At 38.2% G+C, this 19,091-nt stretch overlaps 1 protein-coding gene across 1 annotated transcript in view; it reads right to left on the minus strand.

Annotated features, from left to right (window-relative positions):
• IPO9 (importin 9) overlaps positions 1-19,091 on the minus strand; it is a 68,070-nt gene continuing 48,979 nt past the window's right edge. Inside the window, exons 18-26 of the mRNA XM_042465643.1 lie at positions 18,089-18,237; positions 17,254-17,382; positions 12,757-13,032; positions 10,292-10,458; positions 9,028-9,161; positions 7,996-8,115; positions 5,812-5,916; positions 3,939-4,015; positions 1-3,340 (exon numbers count right to left, since the gene is read on the minus strand). Coding sequence (XP_042321577.1) covers positions 3,230-3,340; positions 3,939-4,015; positions 5,812-5,916; positions 7,996-8,115; positions 9,028-9,161; positions 10,292-10,458; positions 12,757-13,032; positions 17,254-17,382; positions 18,089-18,237 — 1,268 coding nt within the window. The 3' untranslated portion in view covers positions 1-3,229. The remainder of the gene's footprint in view (positions 3,341-3,938; positions 4,016-5,811; positions 5,917-7,995; positions 8,116-9,027; positions 9,162-10,291; positions 10,459-12,756; positions 13,033-17,253; positions 17,383-18,088; positions 18,238-19,091) is intronic.

Below are 19,091 nucleotides of genomic sequence, written 5' to 3' on the forward strand. Positions count from 1 at the left end.
TTAACTTGCAATGTTTATTAAGTTTTAAATACACAGAAGAGACAAACAATATTTATAGATAGCTATCAGATTCTAGAATTGCATTTGATCTAAATGATCTCTTTTCCATTAATATGAAGCTGTGACAACTCCCTAGAAAGATAAGTCCACTAAAAAAATGAAAGTTGCTTGCATTTTCCCTAGGTATGGCATATGGGTACAAATATCAGGCATTTAAGTAGTAATAAAAATGTGAGGTAATCTTATGTCTTTTCTTCAGTATTCAAAGTTTATTCTCATATTAATAAATTATAAAACAGGACAGGGAATAGTTATTTCTACTACCCTAATTAAACTCTCAGTATGCCATCCTGAGCTATAAACTCCTGAGTGTGCACTTTAGCTTATGCATTTCAAACACATGATAAGTTATGGTTCTTACAATTGTTTAATGAGAAACAATAACCACATTAGAAATTCTAAAGAATGGAAGAAGGAAAGGGGGGGCTATTTAAATGGAAAAGGTTTAGTACTTGACCTTTAAAATGTGTTGTATCAGTCTGTGGTTTTCACTCTTTGTTTTTGTCAAATTACTTAATTAGAGCACAAAAAACCCCTATTAAGGCATCTATTTTAACAATTCACCCAAATGTTTTTGGCAACATTTTGAAAACATACTTTATTATTATTGTTATTATTATTATTATTAACCTTTATTTATAAAGCGCTGTAAATATAAGTTGCAATGTGTCATAACTATTCAGTGTCCTTTTCAACAAGATATTTGGTGTCAACATATCAAGCAAGCCATTATTTCCATAAAATATTCCAAGGTCCAAATGGACTATGAACTTTTTCAAGTCTTGTGACCTACTTCCCCAAAATTTAACTAGGTAGTTAGAGGTATTATAGGACTACCCTTTCTCAGTATATTCTTATGTATATCTAATAAAATATATATACAGGGACATGTAAAGGGTAGCTACCTTCACAAGAAAATGTTGGATATAATGAACTTGAGAACATTTATGTCTAATCTATAGTTTCATAAGATCACTAAAATTGTGGAATGCTAGAAACTACATTGGGTTTTATGCAATAGAATGGATGTCGCATCTATTTTGGTCCAGTGCTGTCTTCTTAATTTTTTTTCTTTTGTCCAAAGAAAGAATATGCAAAAAAGAACACATGTAACTATTTTGCAGTCCTCTACAAGACGAATAATCATGGCACTTTGAGGGGAACCTAAGTTACTCAAAAAGTTTTCAAGCAACAAGCATTTAGTTGATTATGTTGTGCCTTAAAATGACTATTGTATGATCCTAGTGGTAGGGAAATAGGTTTACCACACAGAAAATAATAAATGCTGCTGACTTGTATTTGGATAGAGTTCAAAATAACTTGAGTAAGGAATTCATGGAATTCCCTAATTCAGCAACAAAGAGAGAACAAAGCGCCAATAATACTGGCTAAAGCAAACAAATTTGTGTAATCTGAGAGGCAATGTCTACACTTAAACATCCTGGAATATTAATTCCTCATGTTTCAACTCAAGCATGGGCCTAATTTGCAAATATGCAAAATAATGGAACTGCAGCAGAGCAATGCACTCTGCATATAACACAAAGAGACTGAAAATATATGGCCCAAGCATGTCTCATTTCCAGCTGAATGGGGGAGGGGAGAGAGAAATAGTTTCCTCTGCAAGTTTGTCCTCCAACACAACATGCAGTTACTTTAGTTTTTGTAAAAAACAAACACATTTTAATGTTCCTCTATTACTCTCTCTTTTAGAAGCTGCCACTCCACTGCATGATATAGCATCTAATCCAGCCTACCTTCAGCTGCCACATGTGTGAAATTTCTCTGTTGGATGTTTACATTGGGTGAATTATAAGGCTTTAAATTTTGCAGATCTGATTTTGTAAGACATCTATATGATGTTTAGATGTATGACACAAAGTATGTATAATTTTTACTTCCCTCTGAAGATAAAGAATGGAAATATTTCCATTATTTCATGAAGGATGGGCATACCGTACACCAATCATTTGCAATAACATACACTATATCTAAATGTAACTTCAGTTTTAAAATGTTTTCTTTTGCATCTTCAGCAACCCGAAGCACTCAGGCAAGCTGAGTGCTTATGCAAGGAAGAGAAGTAATCATCCAAACCCAAAAAACAAACTAGAAATTCCTTCCAATCGAGACTGTGACTGTTAGAGTCTCCCAGTGTTAAAAGAACCTTTGGATTCCCCAAAAATATAATTGTCTTCTCTGAGCCTTTTAGAAAGAAAGATACCAGTGTATGTTTGAATAGTTTTATTAGTTTTCCCAAGCAGGGATAAAAAGGCAAAGAGGTGTTGTGAAATGCATCATTGTACTTACTTGCAGGTCAGCCAATAAATGTTTCATTTGACTGCCCTATAAAATACAGATACTGATTTGTGCATTCGATTTAGCTGTTCATATAATTCTTGTCTGTCTAGGAAGCAAAAAGTATCTGAACTGTATTCATGAACTAAATTGACAAATTAAATACAATCAGAATTTCATATAAAAAAGTTTAGTTGCAAAACCAGTTATCAGTAACCACAGGAACTGAGGCTGTTTTACGTAGCAAGTCTCTTGGCATGGGTGAATAATAACTTTAGTGAAGGATTGTGTAGATGACAGAGCTTAGGTGAAAACCATTCATCTCCATCTACAAATAGAGGTTTAGTTTGACTTTATTTATGGGAGTTTTAATCCAAACTCTAGTACTGTAAGCAGATTTAGTTTCTTTCAAGTTTCTGTTTTAAAAGGGTATCATGTAAGACCAAGATAATTTACCCTGTGTAATGTTAAGTGCGAAGTGGGTAAAATTCCCAATTTATATACACATCCAAGTAAACAACCATAAATTCCTCATTCCATATGCTGTGCTGTTAAAGGTCAGTGAAGTGTCCTTTCAGTGGAGGAAAAAAGGAGGCTGTAGCACACATTGTTTTAAACATCTTCTGGAAAGCTGATCTGAATAGTGTTCCCATTGTGCGAATCCAATATGCAAAACTCTATGCACATCTCTTTGTTGTTCTCTTAATTCTACATCATAAGGAACAGTACTTCAAAATTAAGATAATTACATTTGTAGTATCTGATGAATAATGGAAAGTGTTTCATGTTTAAGTCAAAAAACATGAAATAAACAAAAAAAATAATGTCCAGATATGATCGCAAAGGTTTATATGCCAATTTATAGGCATATTTATATGCCAATGGTTTGAAGAACCCTTCTTTCATTTTCATTGAGATGGTCTGAGAACATTGCATAGCAAGGCTGCTGTGCAAACTGACATAAGAAGTCTGTAAGATAAGCCTAGAAGAGAGAAAAGGCAGTGTTAATTTTGCTTTCACTGGTTAATTTAAAATTACCTATAAATGGAAAGGAATACAACAAAGAAAAATACGAATATAACAGGGTAGTCACAATCATAGAATCATAGAGTTGGAAGAGACCACAAGGGTCATCCAGTCCAACACCCTGCCATGCAGGAAATCTCATAATTAAAATCTTCAGATGGTCTTGTAGGAGAAATGCCTTTCACATTCTGCACAACAAATGGATTAACAATGCATATTAGAAATTGTCAGTGCACCTCAGAATTCTATCTTCTCTTTCACTTTGTGCTTCCAAACTTTTGTTTCAATTCTGAATGTACTAATTATACAGAAGATGAGCCAAAGATTTTGTTAGCTTCAAAACAACTGTGTTATCTGCTAGTCTATTCCTGAATGTATTCAAGTCTTCTAAAGACCTCTATGATTTGGGACCTCTGCTACGCAATCTTTGGAAGCTTTTCATAGGTCCCTTGCCATTAGCAAGCCATGACTGAAAAGAGTATGTTTTGGTTATGGCATCCTTTCTTTGGAACACACTCTTTGAAGGATGTATGAAAACAGGCAACACATCCTACCTGTAGGTCTATTTGATAAAGAGGATCTTTCAGTGCATCAGGATCATCTTCTTCATCATCTTCATAATAATCTTCATCTGCCATGTAAATCATGTTCAAAGTTAATTAAAAGGAAGTTCCTCTATTACCTATCATACGGTTGTTTCTTTTGCTTAAATAAAAGTGTGTGCATTTACTATTATATAGCGATATATATTTGTTCAAAACTGAGATATAATTAACATTATCATTACTTCACAATGAAAGCCATTGTTCATTCCCAAAGTATTTTACTGAGCATGGAATCTAGTCTCCAATAGGAAAGTTATGGGGTTAATTAAACAGTCTTGCCTTTAGAGAATCTGTAGTAGAAGCAAGGTTCTAGATACGAAACCTTCAAAATAGTTAAGGAGTATTCCTTCAAGAATTCAAAGTATCCTTGATGAAGGAAGACCCTGAGCAGATCAAGTTTCTCTAATTCTTTGCCCCACATAATTTTCAAGCTGTTCTTAAGGCTTAATTCTCATGACTAGGAAGTAAGGGACAAATCTATCCAATGTGGCGGTGGCTCCTGTGGTGCTCAAAAACTGCTCCAAAGATTTTTTCAGACCCTCTAAAACAGTTGTTTAGCGTGCGAGGGGGCACTGCTGATGGAAGTACACTTTGGATACTGCCCTATGTGTATCTAATCACTTCTTTTGAAGTCAGCATTCGAGAGGTAATCACCAGGCGACCTTGTCGGAGCTGTCTGGCTGTTCAAGAATCTCCTCCTTCCCTCCAATGCTGATAAAACAGACTCTGAAGCAAGCTTCTCTCTCCAAGAGGCACTTTAATCTTTCAGTTTTAATATGTACAGAATAGAAATCTCCAAAGCTACACAACCACCATCGACCGACCAACCAACAACCCACACTGCACAATGATGCTTGGTGTTTATAAAGACTTTTGTCATGCGGCCACCAAGTCCAGCCTCTTCCTACTGTGTCATCTTAATTCTTATCCCCCCAAGCAGAATTACCAAGCATATTTACAACAGTTTTTCAACACTTCCCAGTGCTTTCTGGCACATGATGACCTTGCAGATACATCACATGTCCTGATCCAGGTGTAACCAATTCCCTGGTTATCAGACTGCAAGGATTTCCATGGCCCCGTCCCGGATTCATCCCTTCTCCCTTGCTGCCCCTCACTCCTGGAACCTCCTCCCCTTACAAGCACGACTCAACACGTCTCTAACCAGCTTCAAAGCCGAGTTAAAGACATATTGTTTAGGGAAGCGTTCCCAGGGAGTCTGTGATTGTGTCCTGGTTGTTCTGATGCTTGACTCAATATTGGATATTTGCTGTTTTAACTTGTTCTTATGATGTTTTTAATTTGTTGTTTTAACTTTTAGATTGTGCGCCATAGGCAGGCTTTTATATATTCTTGATTTTACATGGTTTTGTACAGCGCCGTTTAGATTTACGGTGCTTTATAAATAAAGCTAATAATAATAATGATAATAATAATGACTGAAAAGTGACCCATAGTTACCTTTGTCACTTCTTCACATCTGGACATTTTACATCAGGCTTTATTTTCTAACAAGAAGTTGTCATGCCCCAACTCAGACTTACCAACTCATTTTCCATGCATTCCACAGGAAACTATGCATATTCTGCATATTCTCCGAAGGTGGTCCAAAACTAGGATGTTTCTCATAATCCTAATTTAGATGATTTTATTCCAACATGTGTTAGCATTTCCAGCTCAGCCATCTGCTTTGTCTTGCTTTCATTCAAAGAGACAATTCTCTTTAGCTAACAACATTTACTTTGACATTAAAAAGCCATCCCCAAGCCAACCATATATTGCCCTCCACAAATAAACTTAAGTTTAGAACTGTTCAACTCACCATACTTGTTTGTGGCAAGAATATCTGACAATAGCTGTCCTGTTAACCCTTCATCTTCCTCATCTTCCTCATCTTCTTGATCTTCCCACATATCATTAGATTCCTCTGTTAAGTAAGAGAAGTGGTTATGCCATGAGGACAGACATTGGGGGGAAGAAAGTTAATAGGGAGGCTTATTGTCCATATTGGTGTTTTCAGACCTGTAGATTTCTGGCTGAAGCATATATCAAGAAAGCTACAGTTCCTGTAACAAATATATGAAGAAAAACCACATGCGTAACACTGGAATGTATGAAAATGTATGCTTATCTCTCAGCAATAACTACATGTACCTAGAAATAACTTCTGAGATTTTGGGTGTATTTACTACCAAATGAATTGTCTTAGGATCTGGCATATCACTGGCTGGAATGTACTACTATGCATATTAGTGACTGGGAATATTCTTTGGAATAATTCTAGTTATCACCTGAGAAAAATGGCAAAAAACATCTGGAACAGAAAGGATAAGACTGGGTCATATAAAGGAGGTAAATCTTTCTTTTCTCTGAACATCTGAACTCACCCTACAGTGGTGAGAAATAAGTCTGCAAACTCCTTAAAACCATCACATATTTCCAACCTAAGATATTATTGCATTTTAAGCTAACCCCATAATCCTAGATAGAAACAACAGACAAGTTGATTAAACAACTAAAATATAAACATGGTGTGCTGTCAACATTTATTTTACCACAAGTGATTCGACAGTCAATATCAATGTCTGGAAAAGCAAGGGAACTTTTAGATTCAGTGCCTTGCAGCACCCTCTCAGACATCAATGACTTCAAGTAAGCACTGATCAACCTCTTTCACTCAGTGACATCTCAGAGTTTCCCTTCTGGTTCTTTGATATCATTTTGTTGGGGTTTAGGTCTCAACTTCAATAAGACCATTCTGAAATGTGGAATCTCTTCTTCTACAGTCATTCTTTAGTAGATCTGCTTATATGTTCAGGATACTTTTTGTTCAGCTTCAACTTTAGAATCAATGGGCTGACATTCTTCTCTAAAATGTTTTGTTACACTGCAGAATTCATGGTTGTGTCAATCGTGGTAAACCACTGTGCTCCTGAGGCAGGAAACCAGGCCCAAACCATCACATCACCACCACCATGCTTGATGGGATGATATTCTTTTGTTCAAATGCATGGTTTGTTTGTTTTAACCAAACAGAGTTTCTCAATCAAGCCAGAAAGTTCTTTTTTAGGGATCACCTGTGTGATCTTTAGTGAACTTCAGAGGGGGACTCAATATTCTTTTTAACTGTTTCCTCCTGTTTGGTCTTCAGCATACAGTTGTGAAAACCATTCTTGTTCATGAACGTGTACATAAATCATGAACGTGCACATTAGCCAAGGTGAGAATGACATTCAGACCTCTGGGATTCTTACTGACGTCCTAGATGGATGTGCCAGGTTCTCTTGGAGAGGTTTTGTCAGATGAGAGCTCCCAAGTAGTGACTATGGTCCTGAACTTTCTCAGTTTCTCAACTACCTGTCTGACATGGGCTGGAGGAACCCCACATTCTTAGAAGTAATTTTATAATTTTTAAGAAAATGATCGGCATCAATAATTGCTTTCCTGAGGTTGTTAGAAATGTGTTTTGATCACAACATGGCATATAACTATGCAACTGTATGCTGAAGACCAAACTCACAAGATTTTTGATCTTTTGATATGATGGAGCCTCCCAAACCTACTTACTTATTTAAAAATCTCGTTTTAATTATTTCTCTTTAATTAAACTGATGCAACCTATTACTTTTGCATCTACCTTGATTATTATGTATTTTGCCTTTTTCATTTCAGAAAAAAATAAGATAAAATGGGTAATATAAACTTTACTTGATATTTAGAAAAGGACTGGTTTTGATCCATGAAAACTGTCATAGTGAAACTAAGGGGTTTTCATAAATATCATTAGGGTCCATAACCTCCATCTTTTCCCTAAATACCATATGGTTGTATACATTCCCTCCTTGTTTTTCTATAATGTGAGGTTGACAGCTCAAATGTGAAAGTAATGGATGAGTGTAAATTTAAACCTGAACCTTTCTAAACCTAGTCTAACCACTATCTGATGCTGGTGAGCACCAAACCCAACAACCTGCAAAGGAAGAAAGCAATCAAAACAACATAGTACCTTGATTCCATTCTCCAGTCGTTTGTCGAGAAGCATTTGCTTCTATTGCATTAGAAAGTTCATTTATTATTAGCTTTAAGATTTTAACTAACAAAGGAATGTTTGTCCAACGTTCAGGATCTGAAGAAAACAAAGAAAGTATATACATATATATGTATTACAGAAAACATGCTTAAGACTATACAGCATATTGAACTATGAGTGTTTACAGCAGCTGGACAACCAGGTGGCTATATATGGATCCTCTGTATGCTCAAAATAAAAGTCTAATATTAAAAATATACAAATGCAGGGCTACCTGGGTTTACCATACGATAAATTCTGAAATCCATATTGTGATAATGCCTTTATTAGGCCAATCAAAAATGGTGTTTGAGACTTTCTGATTGTTTTAATAAAAGTATTACCACAACACATCATTTCAAACTATTTTTAACAGTTATATATAGTACAATAGTATTGTATATTGGGAGCTATTTACAGCAGTTCACTAACATTACCAATACTTTGGTAGTTGGCCTGGTCATCACTAGTGATAGCCATCATGTAAAATTCTATCTAGGAAATCTCTCTTAGCAAAACAGGAACAGAGCAGTCTGTTTCATCAGCCAAATTAGTTTCTACACTGATTATAGAGAAAAGGAGTTCATTTGTTCCATAGAAAATATAGAAGCAAAATAGGTCAGTGAAGCAGGGATACAGCACACTCCATGAGCCCAAATGATTTCTGTGCAACAGCCACCTGAGTTGGGCCCAGCCATGACTACATCTTTAGTTGTCTGAGGGACCTGTGGACTCGACAGGGTAGCAGGCCTGTTAAATTTAGAGGGAAGGAAAGGGGGAAAAGAACACCCTTATTGTGTTACTGCCTAGTAAAGAAAGGAGAGGAAAGGGTATCGGAACAAGGACAAGTAGGGGTGGGTGGTGGGTGTTTTTTAAGTCTGTAAAGACCAGAAGTCTTCAGACCTATTTTTAAAGCTCTTTCTAAGTCTTTTTACTAATTCTGAACTGAGGAAATATTTTAAAACTTACTTTTAGCTGCTTTTGATCGTGTGCGTATGCCTTCTTCCATATTAAATATTTCTTCCCCTTTTACTCTTATATCCTGAAGACGCTTGTCATCTGAATTGATACCATACTGGAGGAGTTTACACAGGGCGACAGAGCTAAAATTTGAAAAATAAAGATCTGCATAATCAGTTTCATTCTAGTTATAAAAGACCCAGCTTCGCAGAGTTTATGCACATGGTTGTAAAAACTTTACCAAACAGCATCTGCCCTCCAAATCTTTAGAGAAGGGAGGTCTTACAGTTTTCAAAAGAGTCTGTTTCACTCACAGTGATAAACTGCAATTTCAAAATCTCTAGTATCTAGTTTTGAAGATAATTTGTTAGTTTACAGTTTCTTTTAAAATATAGTATTACACGTTTCTGAAGTAAAGGATATTTCATCAATCTGCTAAGGAATCTCTGCAATAAAAGCAACAGATATAAGCCACAATCAGAATTCAAATGTCATCATTGTATTCTAAGACTTTCACTGAAGGGGAAGTTTGTCATCAACATCAGGCAGGACTAAGTAGTATAGGTACAGACTTTGGTGCCTGACCACATACATTAGAATTAATTAGACTTATCACTGACAGGGGATTTGATCTAACTGGGAATTTATGAACAGGATCTCCAGTTAGGATAGGGATATAGAAGCACTTAACACTTACTAAGTCTGACTTCTTCTCAAGTGGTAATTTGGGAAATGTTCTATTCTACCTGTGCAATATTTATGCAACCATTTCATTGCAATATACTTTCCCATCAACTGTTTGTCTCTACAGATTTAGCACAACAATTTGATTTTACCTAATCTCAAACATTAAGCCTTAAACAAGGGGACAGCAAAGTATGACTCCACTTTTACAACTCCTGAAGTCCCATGGAGCTCCCTCAAAACCCCTAAATTGAGGTGTGGGGGGGTTTTAAGCAATTTTTTGTACCCAAATCATTTCAATCACACCAAACTTGACCACAAGCAGTATGTTTCCTCCTACCCCACAACATCTTGCTTCCCCCCCAAATAGATTCTGCCCTCCCTTTCATATATAAAAAGAAGCTTCCATTTTCACTTTAATGCAGATTGCACTTTCTCATTACATGCTAAGCTGGGGAACTCTGGTTTGTAGTCTTAATGGTTTGATTAAAACAAAACAACAACCTCAAACCATTTTCTTTACATTGAGCATTTTCCAATTTGGAGGGGTACACCAAAATTGTGTGCCTATGATCACAGAATATCTTACCTGACCTTGCCTTCATATTGTCCATAAAACAAGTGTTGTCGACTCATCCACTCTGACATTACAAACTCCAAAGCAGGCTTGCCTGTTGGTCCAGGCAGGCTGCAAAGAAATTCTAGTAGTGGTTCCAGCTGAGAATGAACCAGGTGAGCAAATACCATGATCAAAGACTGCAAGAGGAACAAAGTAATGGAGAAATGTTTGTATTTGTATTTTTGGAGCTTCAGTGGCTTTACTAGTGATTCAAACTGAACTCATAATATGGTATCTCACAATATAAAATAATAAAAAGTTAAGGGACAGCAGCTGTAATTGAACTGTACAGTCGCCCCTTGGAACTCGCAGGGGGATTCGTTCCGGAACCCTCCCCCCCTGCAAGTTCCAAAACATGCACATATTCAAGCCCCATAGGCTTGAATGGGGCACATGCATGCCAGGCGCGCGCCCCACTGGGGTTAATGGCGGTTGCCCCTCCACGGATTTTCAAGTCTGAAGACTTGAAGGGGCGACTGTATATACATAAAAAAAGTCAAAGGAGAAGCTATAAATTGCACTGTCGTTATGCGCTGCACCATTAATGTTCTAGAAAGCCATCTTGTAGCTAAATTTGCAACTGTAGTTACTTTATACTTTCTCAGTTATAAATTTAACAGATCTGGCACACAGAAATTTTCCAATTATTCAGCAATAATGAGCATTTGTGATATTAGAGAGCAAAGTGACCTGGGAAGAACAGGTTGCTTACCTGTAACCATGGTTCTTTGAGTGGTCTTCTGTGATCTCACACACTGAGGTGTTCTGTGCCTCTGCAGTGCATTCTCGGAATCTTCTGGAACAGAGATTTGATACTTTTAAGTGGCAGCCCCGTCCACCCTCCATTTTGTCCTTCCATTCCCACTCTATTCCCTCAGTTCCAAAAGGAATGCTGTGAAAGCATCCCAGGAACCAAGAGCAGGACAATGATGTGGTGAGGATGCGCAGGTGTGTGTGTGAGATCATAGAAGACCACTTGAAGAGCCACAGTAAGCAACCTCTTCTTCATCTTCTTCATGGGGAGACTAGTTAGCTATTTAAGTTGGTGGAAGGGACGTCCTGCAACAAATGGTAAGTAAATAGGAGATTAGCAGTATGAACAATAGAAGTAAGAGACAACATACATGATGGACACAGGATTGTCAATGTAGTACCAGTAGTAGTACAGCCCTTCCAAAGCCGCATCAGACCTGGCTCTAGTGTCCAGCCTATAATGTGAGATGAGGGTGGAAGGCTGTGACCAAACAGCTGCTTTGCACATCTCATCAAGGGGGATCCCTGCTAGGCAGGCAGACGATGCAGCAAGGGCCTGTGTCGAATGGGCTCAAATCTGAGTCAGGGGCTGACGTTCTGCAACTGGCTAAGCCAATGAATCGTTGAAACCACCCACGTGGAAAATTGTTGTGGGGAAACTGTTAATCCAAGTTTCAAGTTAGAATAACAGACAAAGAGCCAGGGGACTGACATAAGTTCGAGGTTCTGCCTTGGTAAAAGGCAAGAGCACACCTTACATCAAGGAGATTCAGAGTCTGTTTCAAGTCAGTGGTGGGATTCTGTATCAAGGCTGGGAGGACAATATCCTGATTGAGATGAATGGTGAAAACTACTTTCAGTAGAAAGGAGATATTGGATTGGAAGACCACTTTATCACAATGGAAACAAAGATATGGGGGTTAGGGTTAGGCTTATATTAATTTAGATTAACCAGATATTCCGGTACTACAGTATCTCTTTGCTTATTCTGTGCTGAATTTCTTCTATTCTGTCCTCTGCTCCATTATACTCAGGTTGAGCACCCTTTGCCTTTTCTGAGAAGACTGAGGCAAAAAAGATATTGAGTAATTCGGCCTTTTCTCTGTCCCCTCTTAGCATTTTGCCATCGTTTCCACACAGTGGTCCTACCATTTCCTTCTTCTTCCTTTTGCTGCGGACATACCCCCAAAAGCCCTTTTTATTGTTCTTAACCTCTCTAGCAAGACTGAGTTCATTCTGCACTTTTGCTTTTCTGACTTTACCCCTACACAAGCTCGCTATTTGTTTGAATTCCTCTTTGGTGATTTCCCCATTTTTCCATTTCTTTTCAGACTTTAGGGAGGCAAGCAAAGAAAATCTAGTATGCACTAAAGTCAAAATCACTTCAATCTCCATTCTCAGAGCAAGTAGAGCTGTTTTCAAAGGCTTTGCAACCTTCAAACAGATCCTATGAATGAAACTGCAGTTTGGAAAACTGTTACCTACAATGAGCTTTACAGGGGCAACTATTATAAACAGCACAGACCCTCATTCACTCCTGGAACATCATCTCACTCATTCATTCATCATTAACCTGACTGTGCTCTGACAAATTTTGTGGTGAAATAGATAAAAAGATATGCTAAGGCTTTTCATTTGAACAGCATGCTATCAAGGTTTCCTCTAGTTTCCAGCCTCCTTACCTGCATTACAGTAAGTGTTTCCGCTTGTTGCATTTTACTAAGAATTGCTCTTAGAATCTGGTCTAAATTCTCTCCTAATTCACTTCCTGCTTTGGAAATCAATGTGGAAACTAATCTGCCTACAAAGGCAGCTGTAAACTCTGAGGTGCGTGGATCTAGAAGCTGGCTCACCACCTGCATCACATACCACAGTCCATTGTGGCCTTGCTCATCATGCCACTGCGCAATTTGCTCCAGAGCTACCGAGATGTATGCACGTAGACACTCGCCACCATTCTGAATGAACAATAAACACATAATCAGAACTCACCCTTTCAACCCAGAGAATCCAGTCATTCAACATGATCCATTATAAACATAAAGGAAAAGAAATTCTGAGACTGCATGTGTCAGTCAATAAATAACATGCAGGAGACCTTTTCATGTTACCTTGTTCTCCTTTTCTGCATCATCGCCAGTGTGATTACTATAGATATTGATAAGTGCTATGAATATTCAGTACAAACTGCACTTTGTAAAGATTATCATGACAATTTCTGGAACTCATGCTATAAACATTGAGACAAGAGCCTAAGGACAACTGGCATAGTTCCGACCCTGAATGCTTCCAGATGAGAAAACCTAGAACCATTATGTGAATGGCCTTGAAGTTATAAATGTGATTCATGAGTAACTAATGATTCACCAGGAAAAAAAAATACTTATTAAAAAGTCTGCTACCTGGAAATGCAAGCATAATAGTAACAGTGCCATCTTAAAAGGAAGCCACAAATTAATTTATTTAAGTATTTATGTGTGCCTTCAAGTCATTTCTGACTTATGGAGACCTTATGGCAAACCTATAACTGTTAAATGGATCTGTAATTGGTTGACCGGCCGAACTCAAAGGGTGCTCAACAATGGCTCTTTTTCAGCCTGGAGAGAAGGGACCAGTGGGGTCCCACAGGGCTCTGTCCTGGGCCCAATGTTATTCAACATCTTTATCAATGACCTGGATGACAGAATTGGGAGCATACTTATCAAATTTGCAGATGACACCAAATTAGGAGGAATAGCTAATACTCCAGAGGACAGGATCAACATTCAAAATGATCTGAAAAAACTAGAAAGCTGGGCCAAAGCTAACAAAAGGAAATTCAACACAGAGAAATGTATGGTACTGCGCTTAGGGCAGAAAAATGAAATGCACAGATACAGGATGGGGGACACCTGGCTGAATGAAACTACATGTGAAAGGGATCTGGGAGTCCAAGTAAACCACAAGTTGAACATGAGTCAACAGTGCGATGTGGCAGCTAAAAAGGCCAATGCAATTTTAGGCTGCATCAATAAAAGTATAGTGTCTAGATCAAGAGAAGTAATAGTGCCACTGTATTCTGCTCTGGTCAGGCCCCACCTGGAATATTGTGTCCAGTTCTGGGCACCACAATTCAAAAAGGACATTGAGAAACTGGAGCGTGTCCAGAGGAGGGCGACTAAAATGGTGAAAGATCTGGAAACCTTGCCCTATAAGGAACGACTCAGGGAGCTGGGGATGTTTAGCCTGGAGAAGAGAAGGTTAAGAGGTGATATGAAAGCTCTGTTTAAATGTTTGAAAGGATGTCATATTAAGGAGGGAGCAAGCTTGTTTTCTGCTGCTCCAGAGACTAGGACCCGGAACAATGGATGCAAGCTACAGGAAAAGAGATTCCACCTCAACATTAGGAAGACCTTCCTGACAGTAAGGGCTGTTTGACAGTGGAACACACTCCCTTGGAGTGTAGTGGAGTGTCCTTCCTTGGAGGTCTTTAAGCAGAGGCTAGATGACCATCTGCTGGGGATGCTTTGATTTGGATTTCCTGCATGGCAGGGGGTTGGACTGGATGGCCCGTGCGGTCTCTTCCAACTTTATGATTCTATCAGGGGGTTTTCTTGGCAAGATTTGTCAGATAGGTCTTTGCCTTTGCCTTTGCCTTCCTGAGGCTAAGAGAATGTGACTTGCCCGGTGGTTTTCCATGGCCAATGGGGATTCAAACCCTAGTCTCCAGAGTCGTAGTCCAACACTCAAACCACTACACAATATAGGCTCTCAAGTATTTATTTAGGATTTATGAATTAATCTTCTGGATTTAAGAATCTTCTGCATTTGGGAACGACCTATATCTCCAGAAATCAAGCTCAGTGAAGCTCATCCAAAGTACATACAATCTTTGGACCTATGAAGCACACATATCCTACAGTTATATATCTATATCCTTGGCTTCACTTTCGATTTCTTGCCTTTTTTCACATACTGTAGCAAACAATATCATCAAAATAGAGAAACAGAACAACGTGTTAAGATGGTGCTTTAGACTGTCTGCTGGAGATGGAAGAAACAGCATTACTTGGTCATCCAGAAGGACACAAACATGATGCTTAGCTGTAGAAAAAGAATGAAGACTCAGATCAGTATTTGGACTTTTTCTACCATTTCTTTGGCCAAGAAGAGGATGCTCTCTTCATTTCAGCTCCTACTAACTATGATATGTTTGGACAAGAATCCCTCGGTATGCAGAGTATATTCTCTATGATTATATGCAGCAATAGTATGATGAAAATTAGGACAGGATGTCTCTCAACATGGGAGAATAAAGGAAACCTTTTTAAAATTATTTCACAGTTGGAACAAGAACTCAAACAAACAAGCTGAATTCATTCATTGGATGATTTATATCTAACACTAATCACTGTATAATAGGTAATGAAAGATGAACCACAATATAGCCCAGATATTAACACCTGCATTGTAATGTCTGCAGCATCCTAACCAGGCCTCTCCAGTACAGAAGCTATGGTTTGTGTTGTTTCAGGTGTAAACATCTTCATCAGATTAGAAATAGAAGTAGTTAGATCAGTCATCTTCTCTTTATCTTTTTTTCTTTTTCTTCCTCAAGGATCAGGATCAGAAAATCAATCTGAATGGTGCTTTTGTCACCCTCTAAAAGGGATTTCCCCAGAGTTGGAGAGAGGAGAGATGTTTGAATTTAGGATCTCCACAGTGATTGACCATGACTGCACTGTGAAGTAATTTCATCACTGCGGAAATCACTTTCAAAAAGAAAGAGGTAGTCAGTCCTAAAGATGTGGTTGGGGCTGATATCAGTGCGAGGCCCAGCAGTGTCAGAAACACTGAGACTGAAGGCATAATTCTTGAGCAGGAGAGCTCTTTTGTGGAAGAAAGCTTTTTATAGATGTAGATGGAAGCCATTTTTAGTCGTTTGTTCTTAGTCACCTAATCATTCACCTAGAGCCATCTCCCACAAGTGAATCAGGAATTGAGTGATTCCATTGCAAAGCTTTGGCAGGCTTTACAGTCCGCCCTTGCCTTATGCGGGGGATCTGTTCCGGACCCCGCCGTATAAGGCGAATTCTATCTATGCTCGAGCCCCATTGGAAACAATGGGGCTTGTGTGCGGTGGTGCGCCATGGGCGCGTGCGCCCATTCATTTGAATGGGACGTGCCGCCCCTTGTACCCCGTGGCTTGAGCACATACGCTCAAGACTGTGTAAAGCACGCCCGCATATAACATGGGCGCACTGTATAAGTATTTATGTTATGGCCCTGTCCTAGCCAAAACAGGCAAGGACAGTGGTGGCCTGTTGACACTATTTTCTTTCCACATGAGAAACAGTGCTTAAATAAAGCCTACAAGATCATACAAAAAATGAGGACAAAAGAACTGAACTGAATTGAACTGAACTGAAGGCATAATTAACATGACGAGAAAGACAAACCAGCAATAAAAAGAAAATATGTAACACTGAAGACTACTCAGAACACTACTCAGAAATGCTATGAAACACTGAAGAGAAAGTTTCTACCACTGCCACTCCTGAGAGGGATGAAAAATAAAGGATGAAGTAGCACTAGTACACTCAGGCACACAAAAGCGAAGGGACAGGGTTCCATACTGTGCTCTGCACAGGTGCAAGATCCAACTGTGTGAGTCATAGACACTAAAAAGAAAAAACAGTACTTGCCAATTCTAGTACTACTGGGAATTAAGCAAGGTTAATTTCAAACGTGAAAGGTGCAGCTCACACCTAGCATCAAATTAATACAAAAAGAGACCTGGAATTTCAATAGAGTTGCTTGGCAAGTCTAATTCACAATGTCAAATATGCTATTCAGTATAAAGCAGCTGAGGAGCCAGTATAGCATAGTGTTTTGAGCATTGGACTAGGACTTCTTGAAACCAGTGTTCAATTCCCAGCTCAACCATGGAAACCCACTGGGTGACCTTGGGCAAGTCACTCTCTCTCAGCCTCAGAGGTGGCAATAGCAAACCCCCCTCTTAAGAAACCTGCCAAGAAGCCCCATAACCTTAGGATCACCATAAGTAAAAAATGACTAGAAGGCACACCACCACCACAACAACATAAAGCAGCTGAAGAGGCTACATAAGTTTAAGTAAAAAAAAAAAAATCCCCCCCCCTCCCCCCCCCCCCCCCCCCCCCCCACCAAAAACAGATTACCTGCATGGTAGCGTGGTCATCTGTATGCAGGCTACACTGCGCCACAGCTGGAAAAGCCTGACATATTAAGAGTTCTGAAAGGGGAAGTTTAGTATTTCTCACAACTGTTGTTAAAATGTCTATTGATGTCTGGGGGAAAAAGTTCAGAAAGAGGAGGTTACTAGCTATAAAATAAGGAGGCATACATCAATTCAAGGTAAATTCTTCTATTCTTCTAAAACAAATGTGGAGAGAGTATGAGGTTTCCTTTGTTCTTTACAAGCAGGCTATTCCTGAGTAAAGATGAAAATCAACATTCAGAAATCTCAATGTCTGCTATTTTTCGTTAGCAAAACTGATTCATTTATGAGGAACAAGGAACAGATCAGTTTTAGCAATCACTTTTGTCATCCTCTCTAGATTCTTTAAAATGGCCTCTTCAACTGAAATGAGAAAAATAGTAGTTGTAGTGCTTGAACTACCTGGATTATTTGCTACTGAAACTAACAGAACAGGTTAAGTCATGATTCAGGTCCAACTGATTTCCATGAGGACCTGAGTTCAGCTAATCTAATCTAGATCCAAATCATTGTGAAAAAGCCTCATAACCTGGAAGCAAGTTCTGATAACTGACAGATTGCAAGAAGGAAAGAAATTGTTATTGCAATGAAGCTCTAAAGCCCCAAAGATCAAATATTAGTTTATTTACCTCTTGACACATACACGTCCCCTTCCATAATGACTGAATATATTTTTTCAGAAGCAGCTTGGGAACAAATGTTTCTGCTTTCTACAAACATGAAACAGAGGATATATATAATCGAGTACCTATGTTGAAAAGTGTCTGAATACTTACTGCACAAAGTCCTGCTGGAATTTTATCAGCAGGAGCCTGCATAATACTGACAAGAGTTGGGATCAATCTCATTTGCATAGCATCTTGGCAAGCTTCTATTTGTGCTAGTTCCTTAAAGATATCTTGGGCAAGAGAGGCAACAACAGGATCTAAAGGAAGAAAAAAGACCAGTTACTATTGGGGAATATCTAGATAAAGCTGCACAGTTTAAGAAGAAAAGCTAGCATATTCATTTTAAATGTTGCTAGATGGAAAAATGTTCTCAGATACTCAACAGAGTACACTTCTGCACCTAAGTATGGCAGCATTTGTTTCAAATAATTAAAAATCAGAAAAAGACCCAGGTTCTAACCCTCTTCCTTTAAGTGTTACATGTGAGAATAAAACAAACTCTTACAATAAGAATCTTACAGCTTCATTAGCAGAACAGTGTTATGGTTAGGGCAGTCAAACAGTCTCAAACTGGATTATTTCTGCAGTGTGTTTTGGACCTATGTCTCTTCTACAGCCAGAGCTGCGTGCCAATCTACACTTTTCTTACTCTATTAGACTATTTGGCTAGTTCCTGATAAATATTTAAGAGAAAGAAATAAGCTAAACCTTTGGATATAATATAAAGGATTTGAAAATAAAGGTTAAAGTTTGTTTTTATGCCTTTCAAGAAATAACAGTAAGAGAAGCATCAACAAGAAAGTTGGAGGTTAATGTGATGTTATGCAAGACACAAACCTGACTGCAGAAAAAAACTCAACTTGAAATTATTTTACACCTGTCCCTGTCATAATATGAATATAAGTACAGAATTAATCACAAATATTTATTTAATGGTTAAATGTTACAACTAAAAGCACATGAACTTAATTTTGGCCTTTTTCTACCAGTTAATTGGCTATCATTATATAAACAGAAAGAATAGAAGAGGTGCTATCAAGAGAGATACACAGATTTCAATTATGAACATCTTGAAATATCTGATATGCTGGCTTTATTGAGAATGAGAAAA

This window comes from Sceloporus undulatus, chromosome 4 (assembly GCF_019175285.1).
Source record: "Sceloporus undulatus isolate JIND9_A2432 ecotype Alabama chromosome 4, SceUnd_v1.1, whole genome shotgun sequence".
Classification (NCBI taxonomy): Eukaryota; Metazoa; Chordata; class Lepidosauria; order Squamata; family Phrynosomatidae; genus Sceloporus; species Sceloporus undulatus.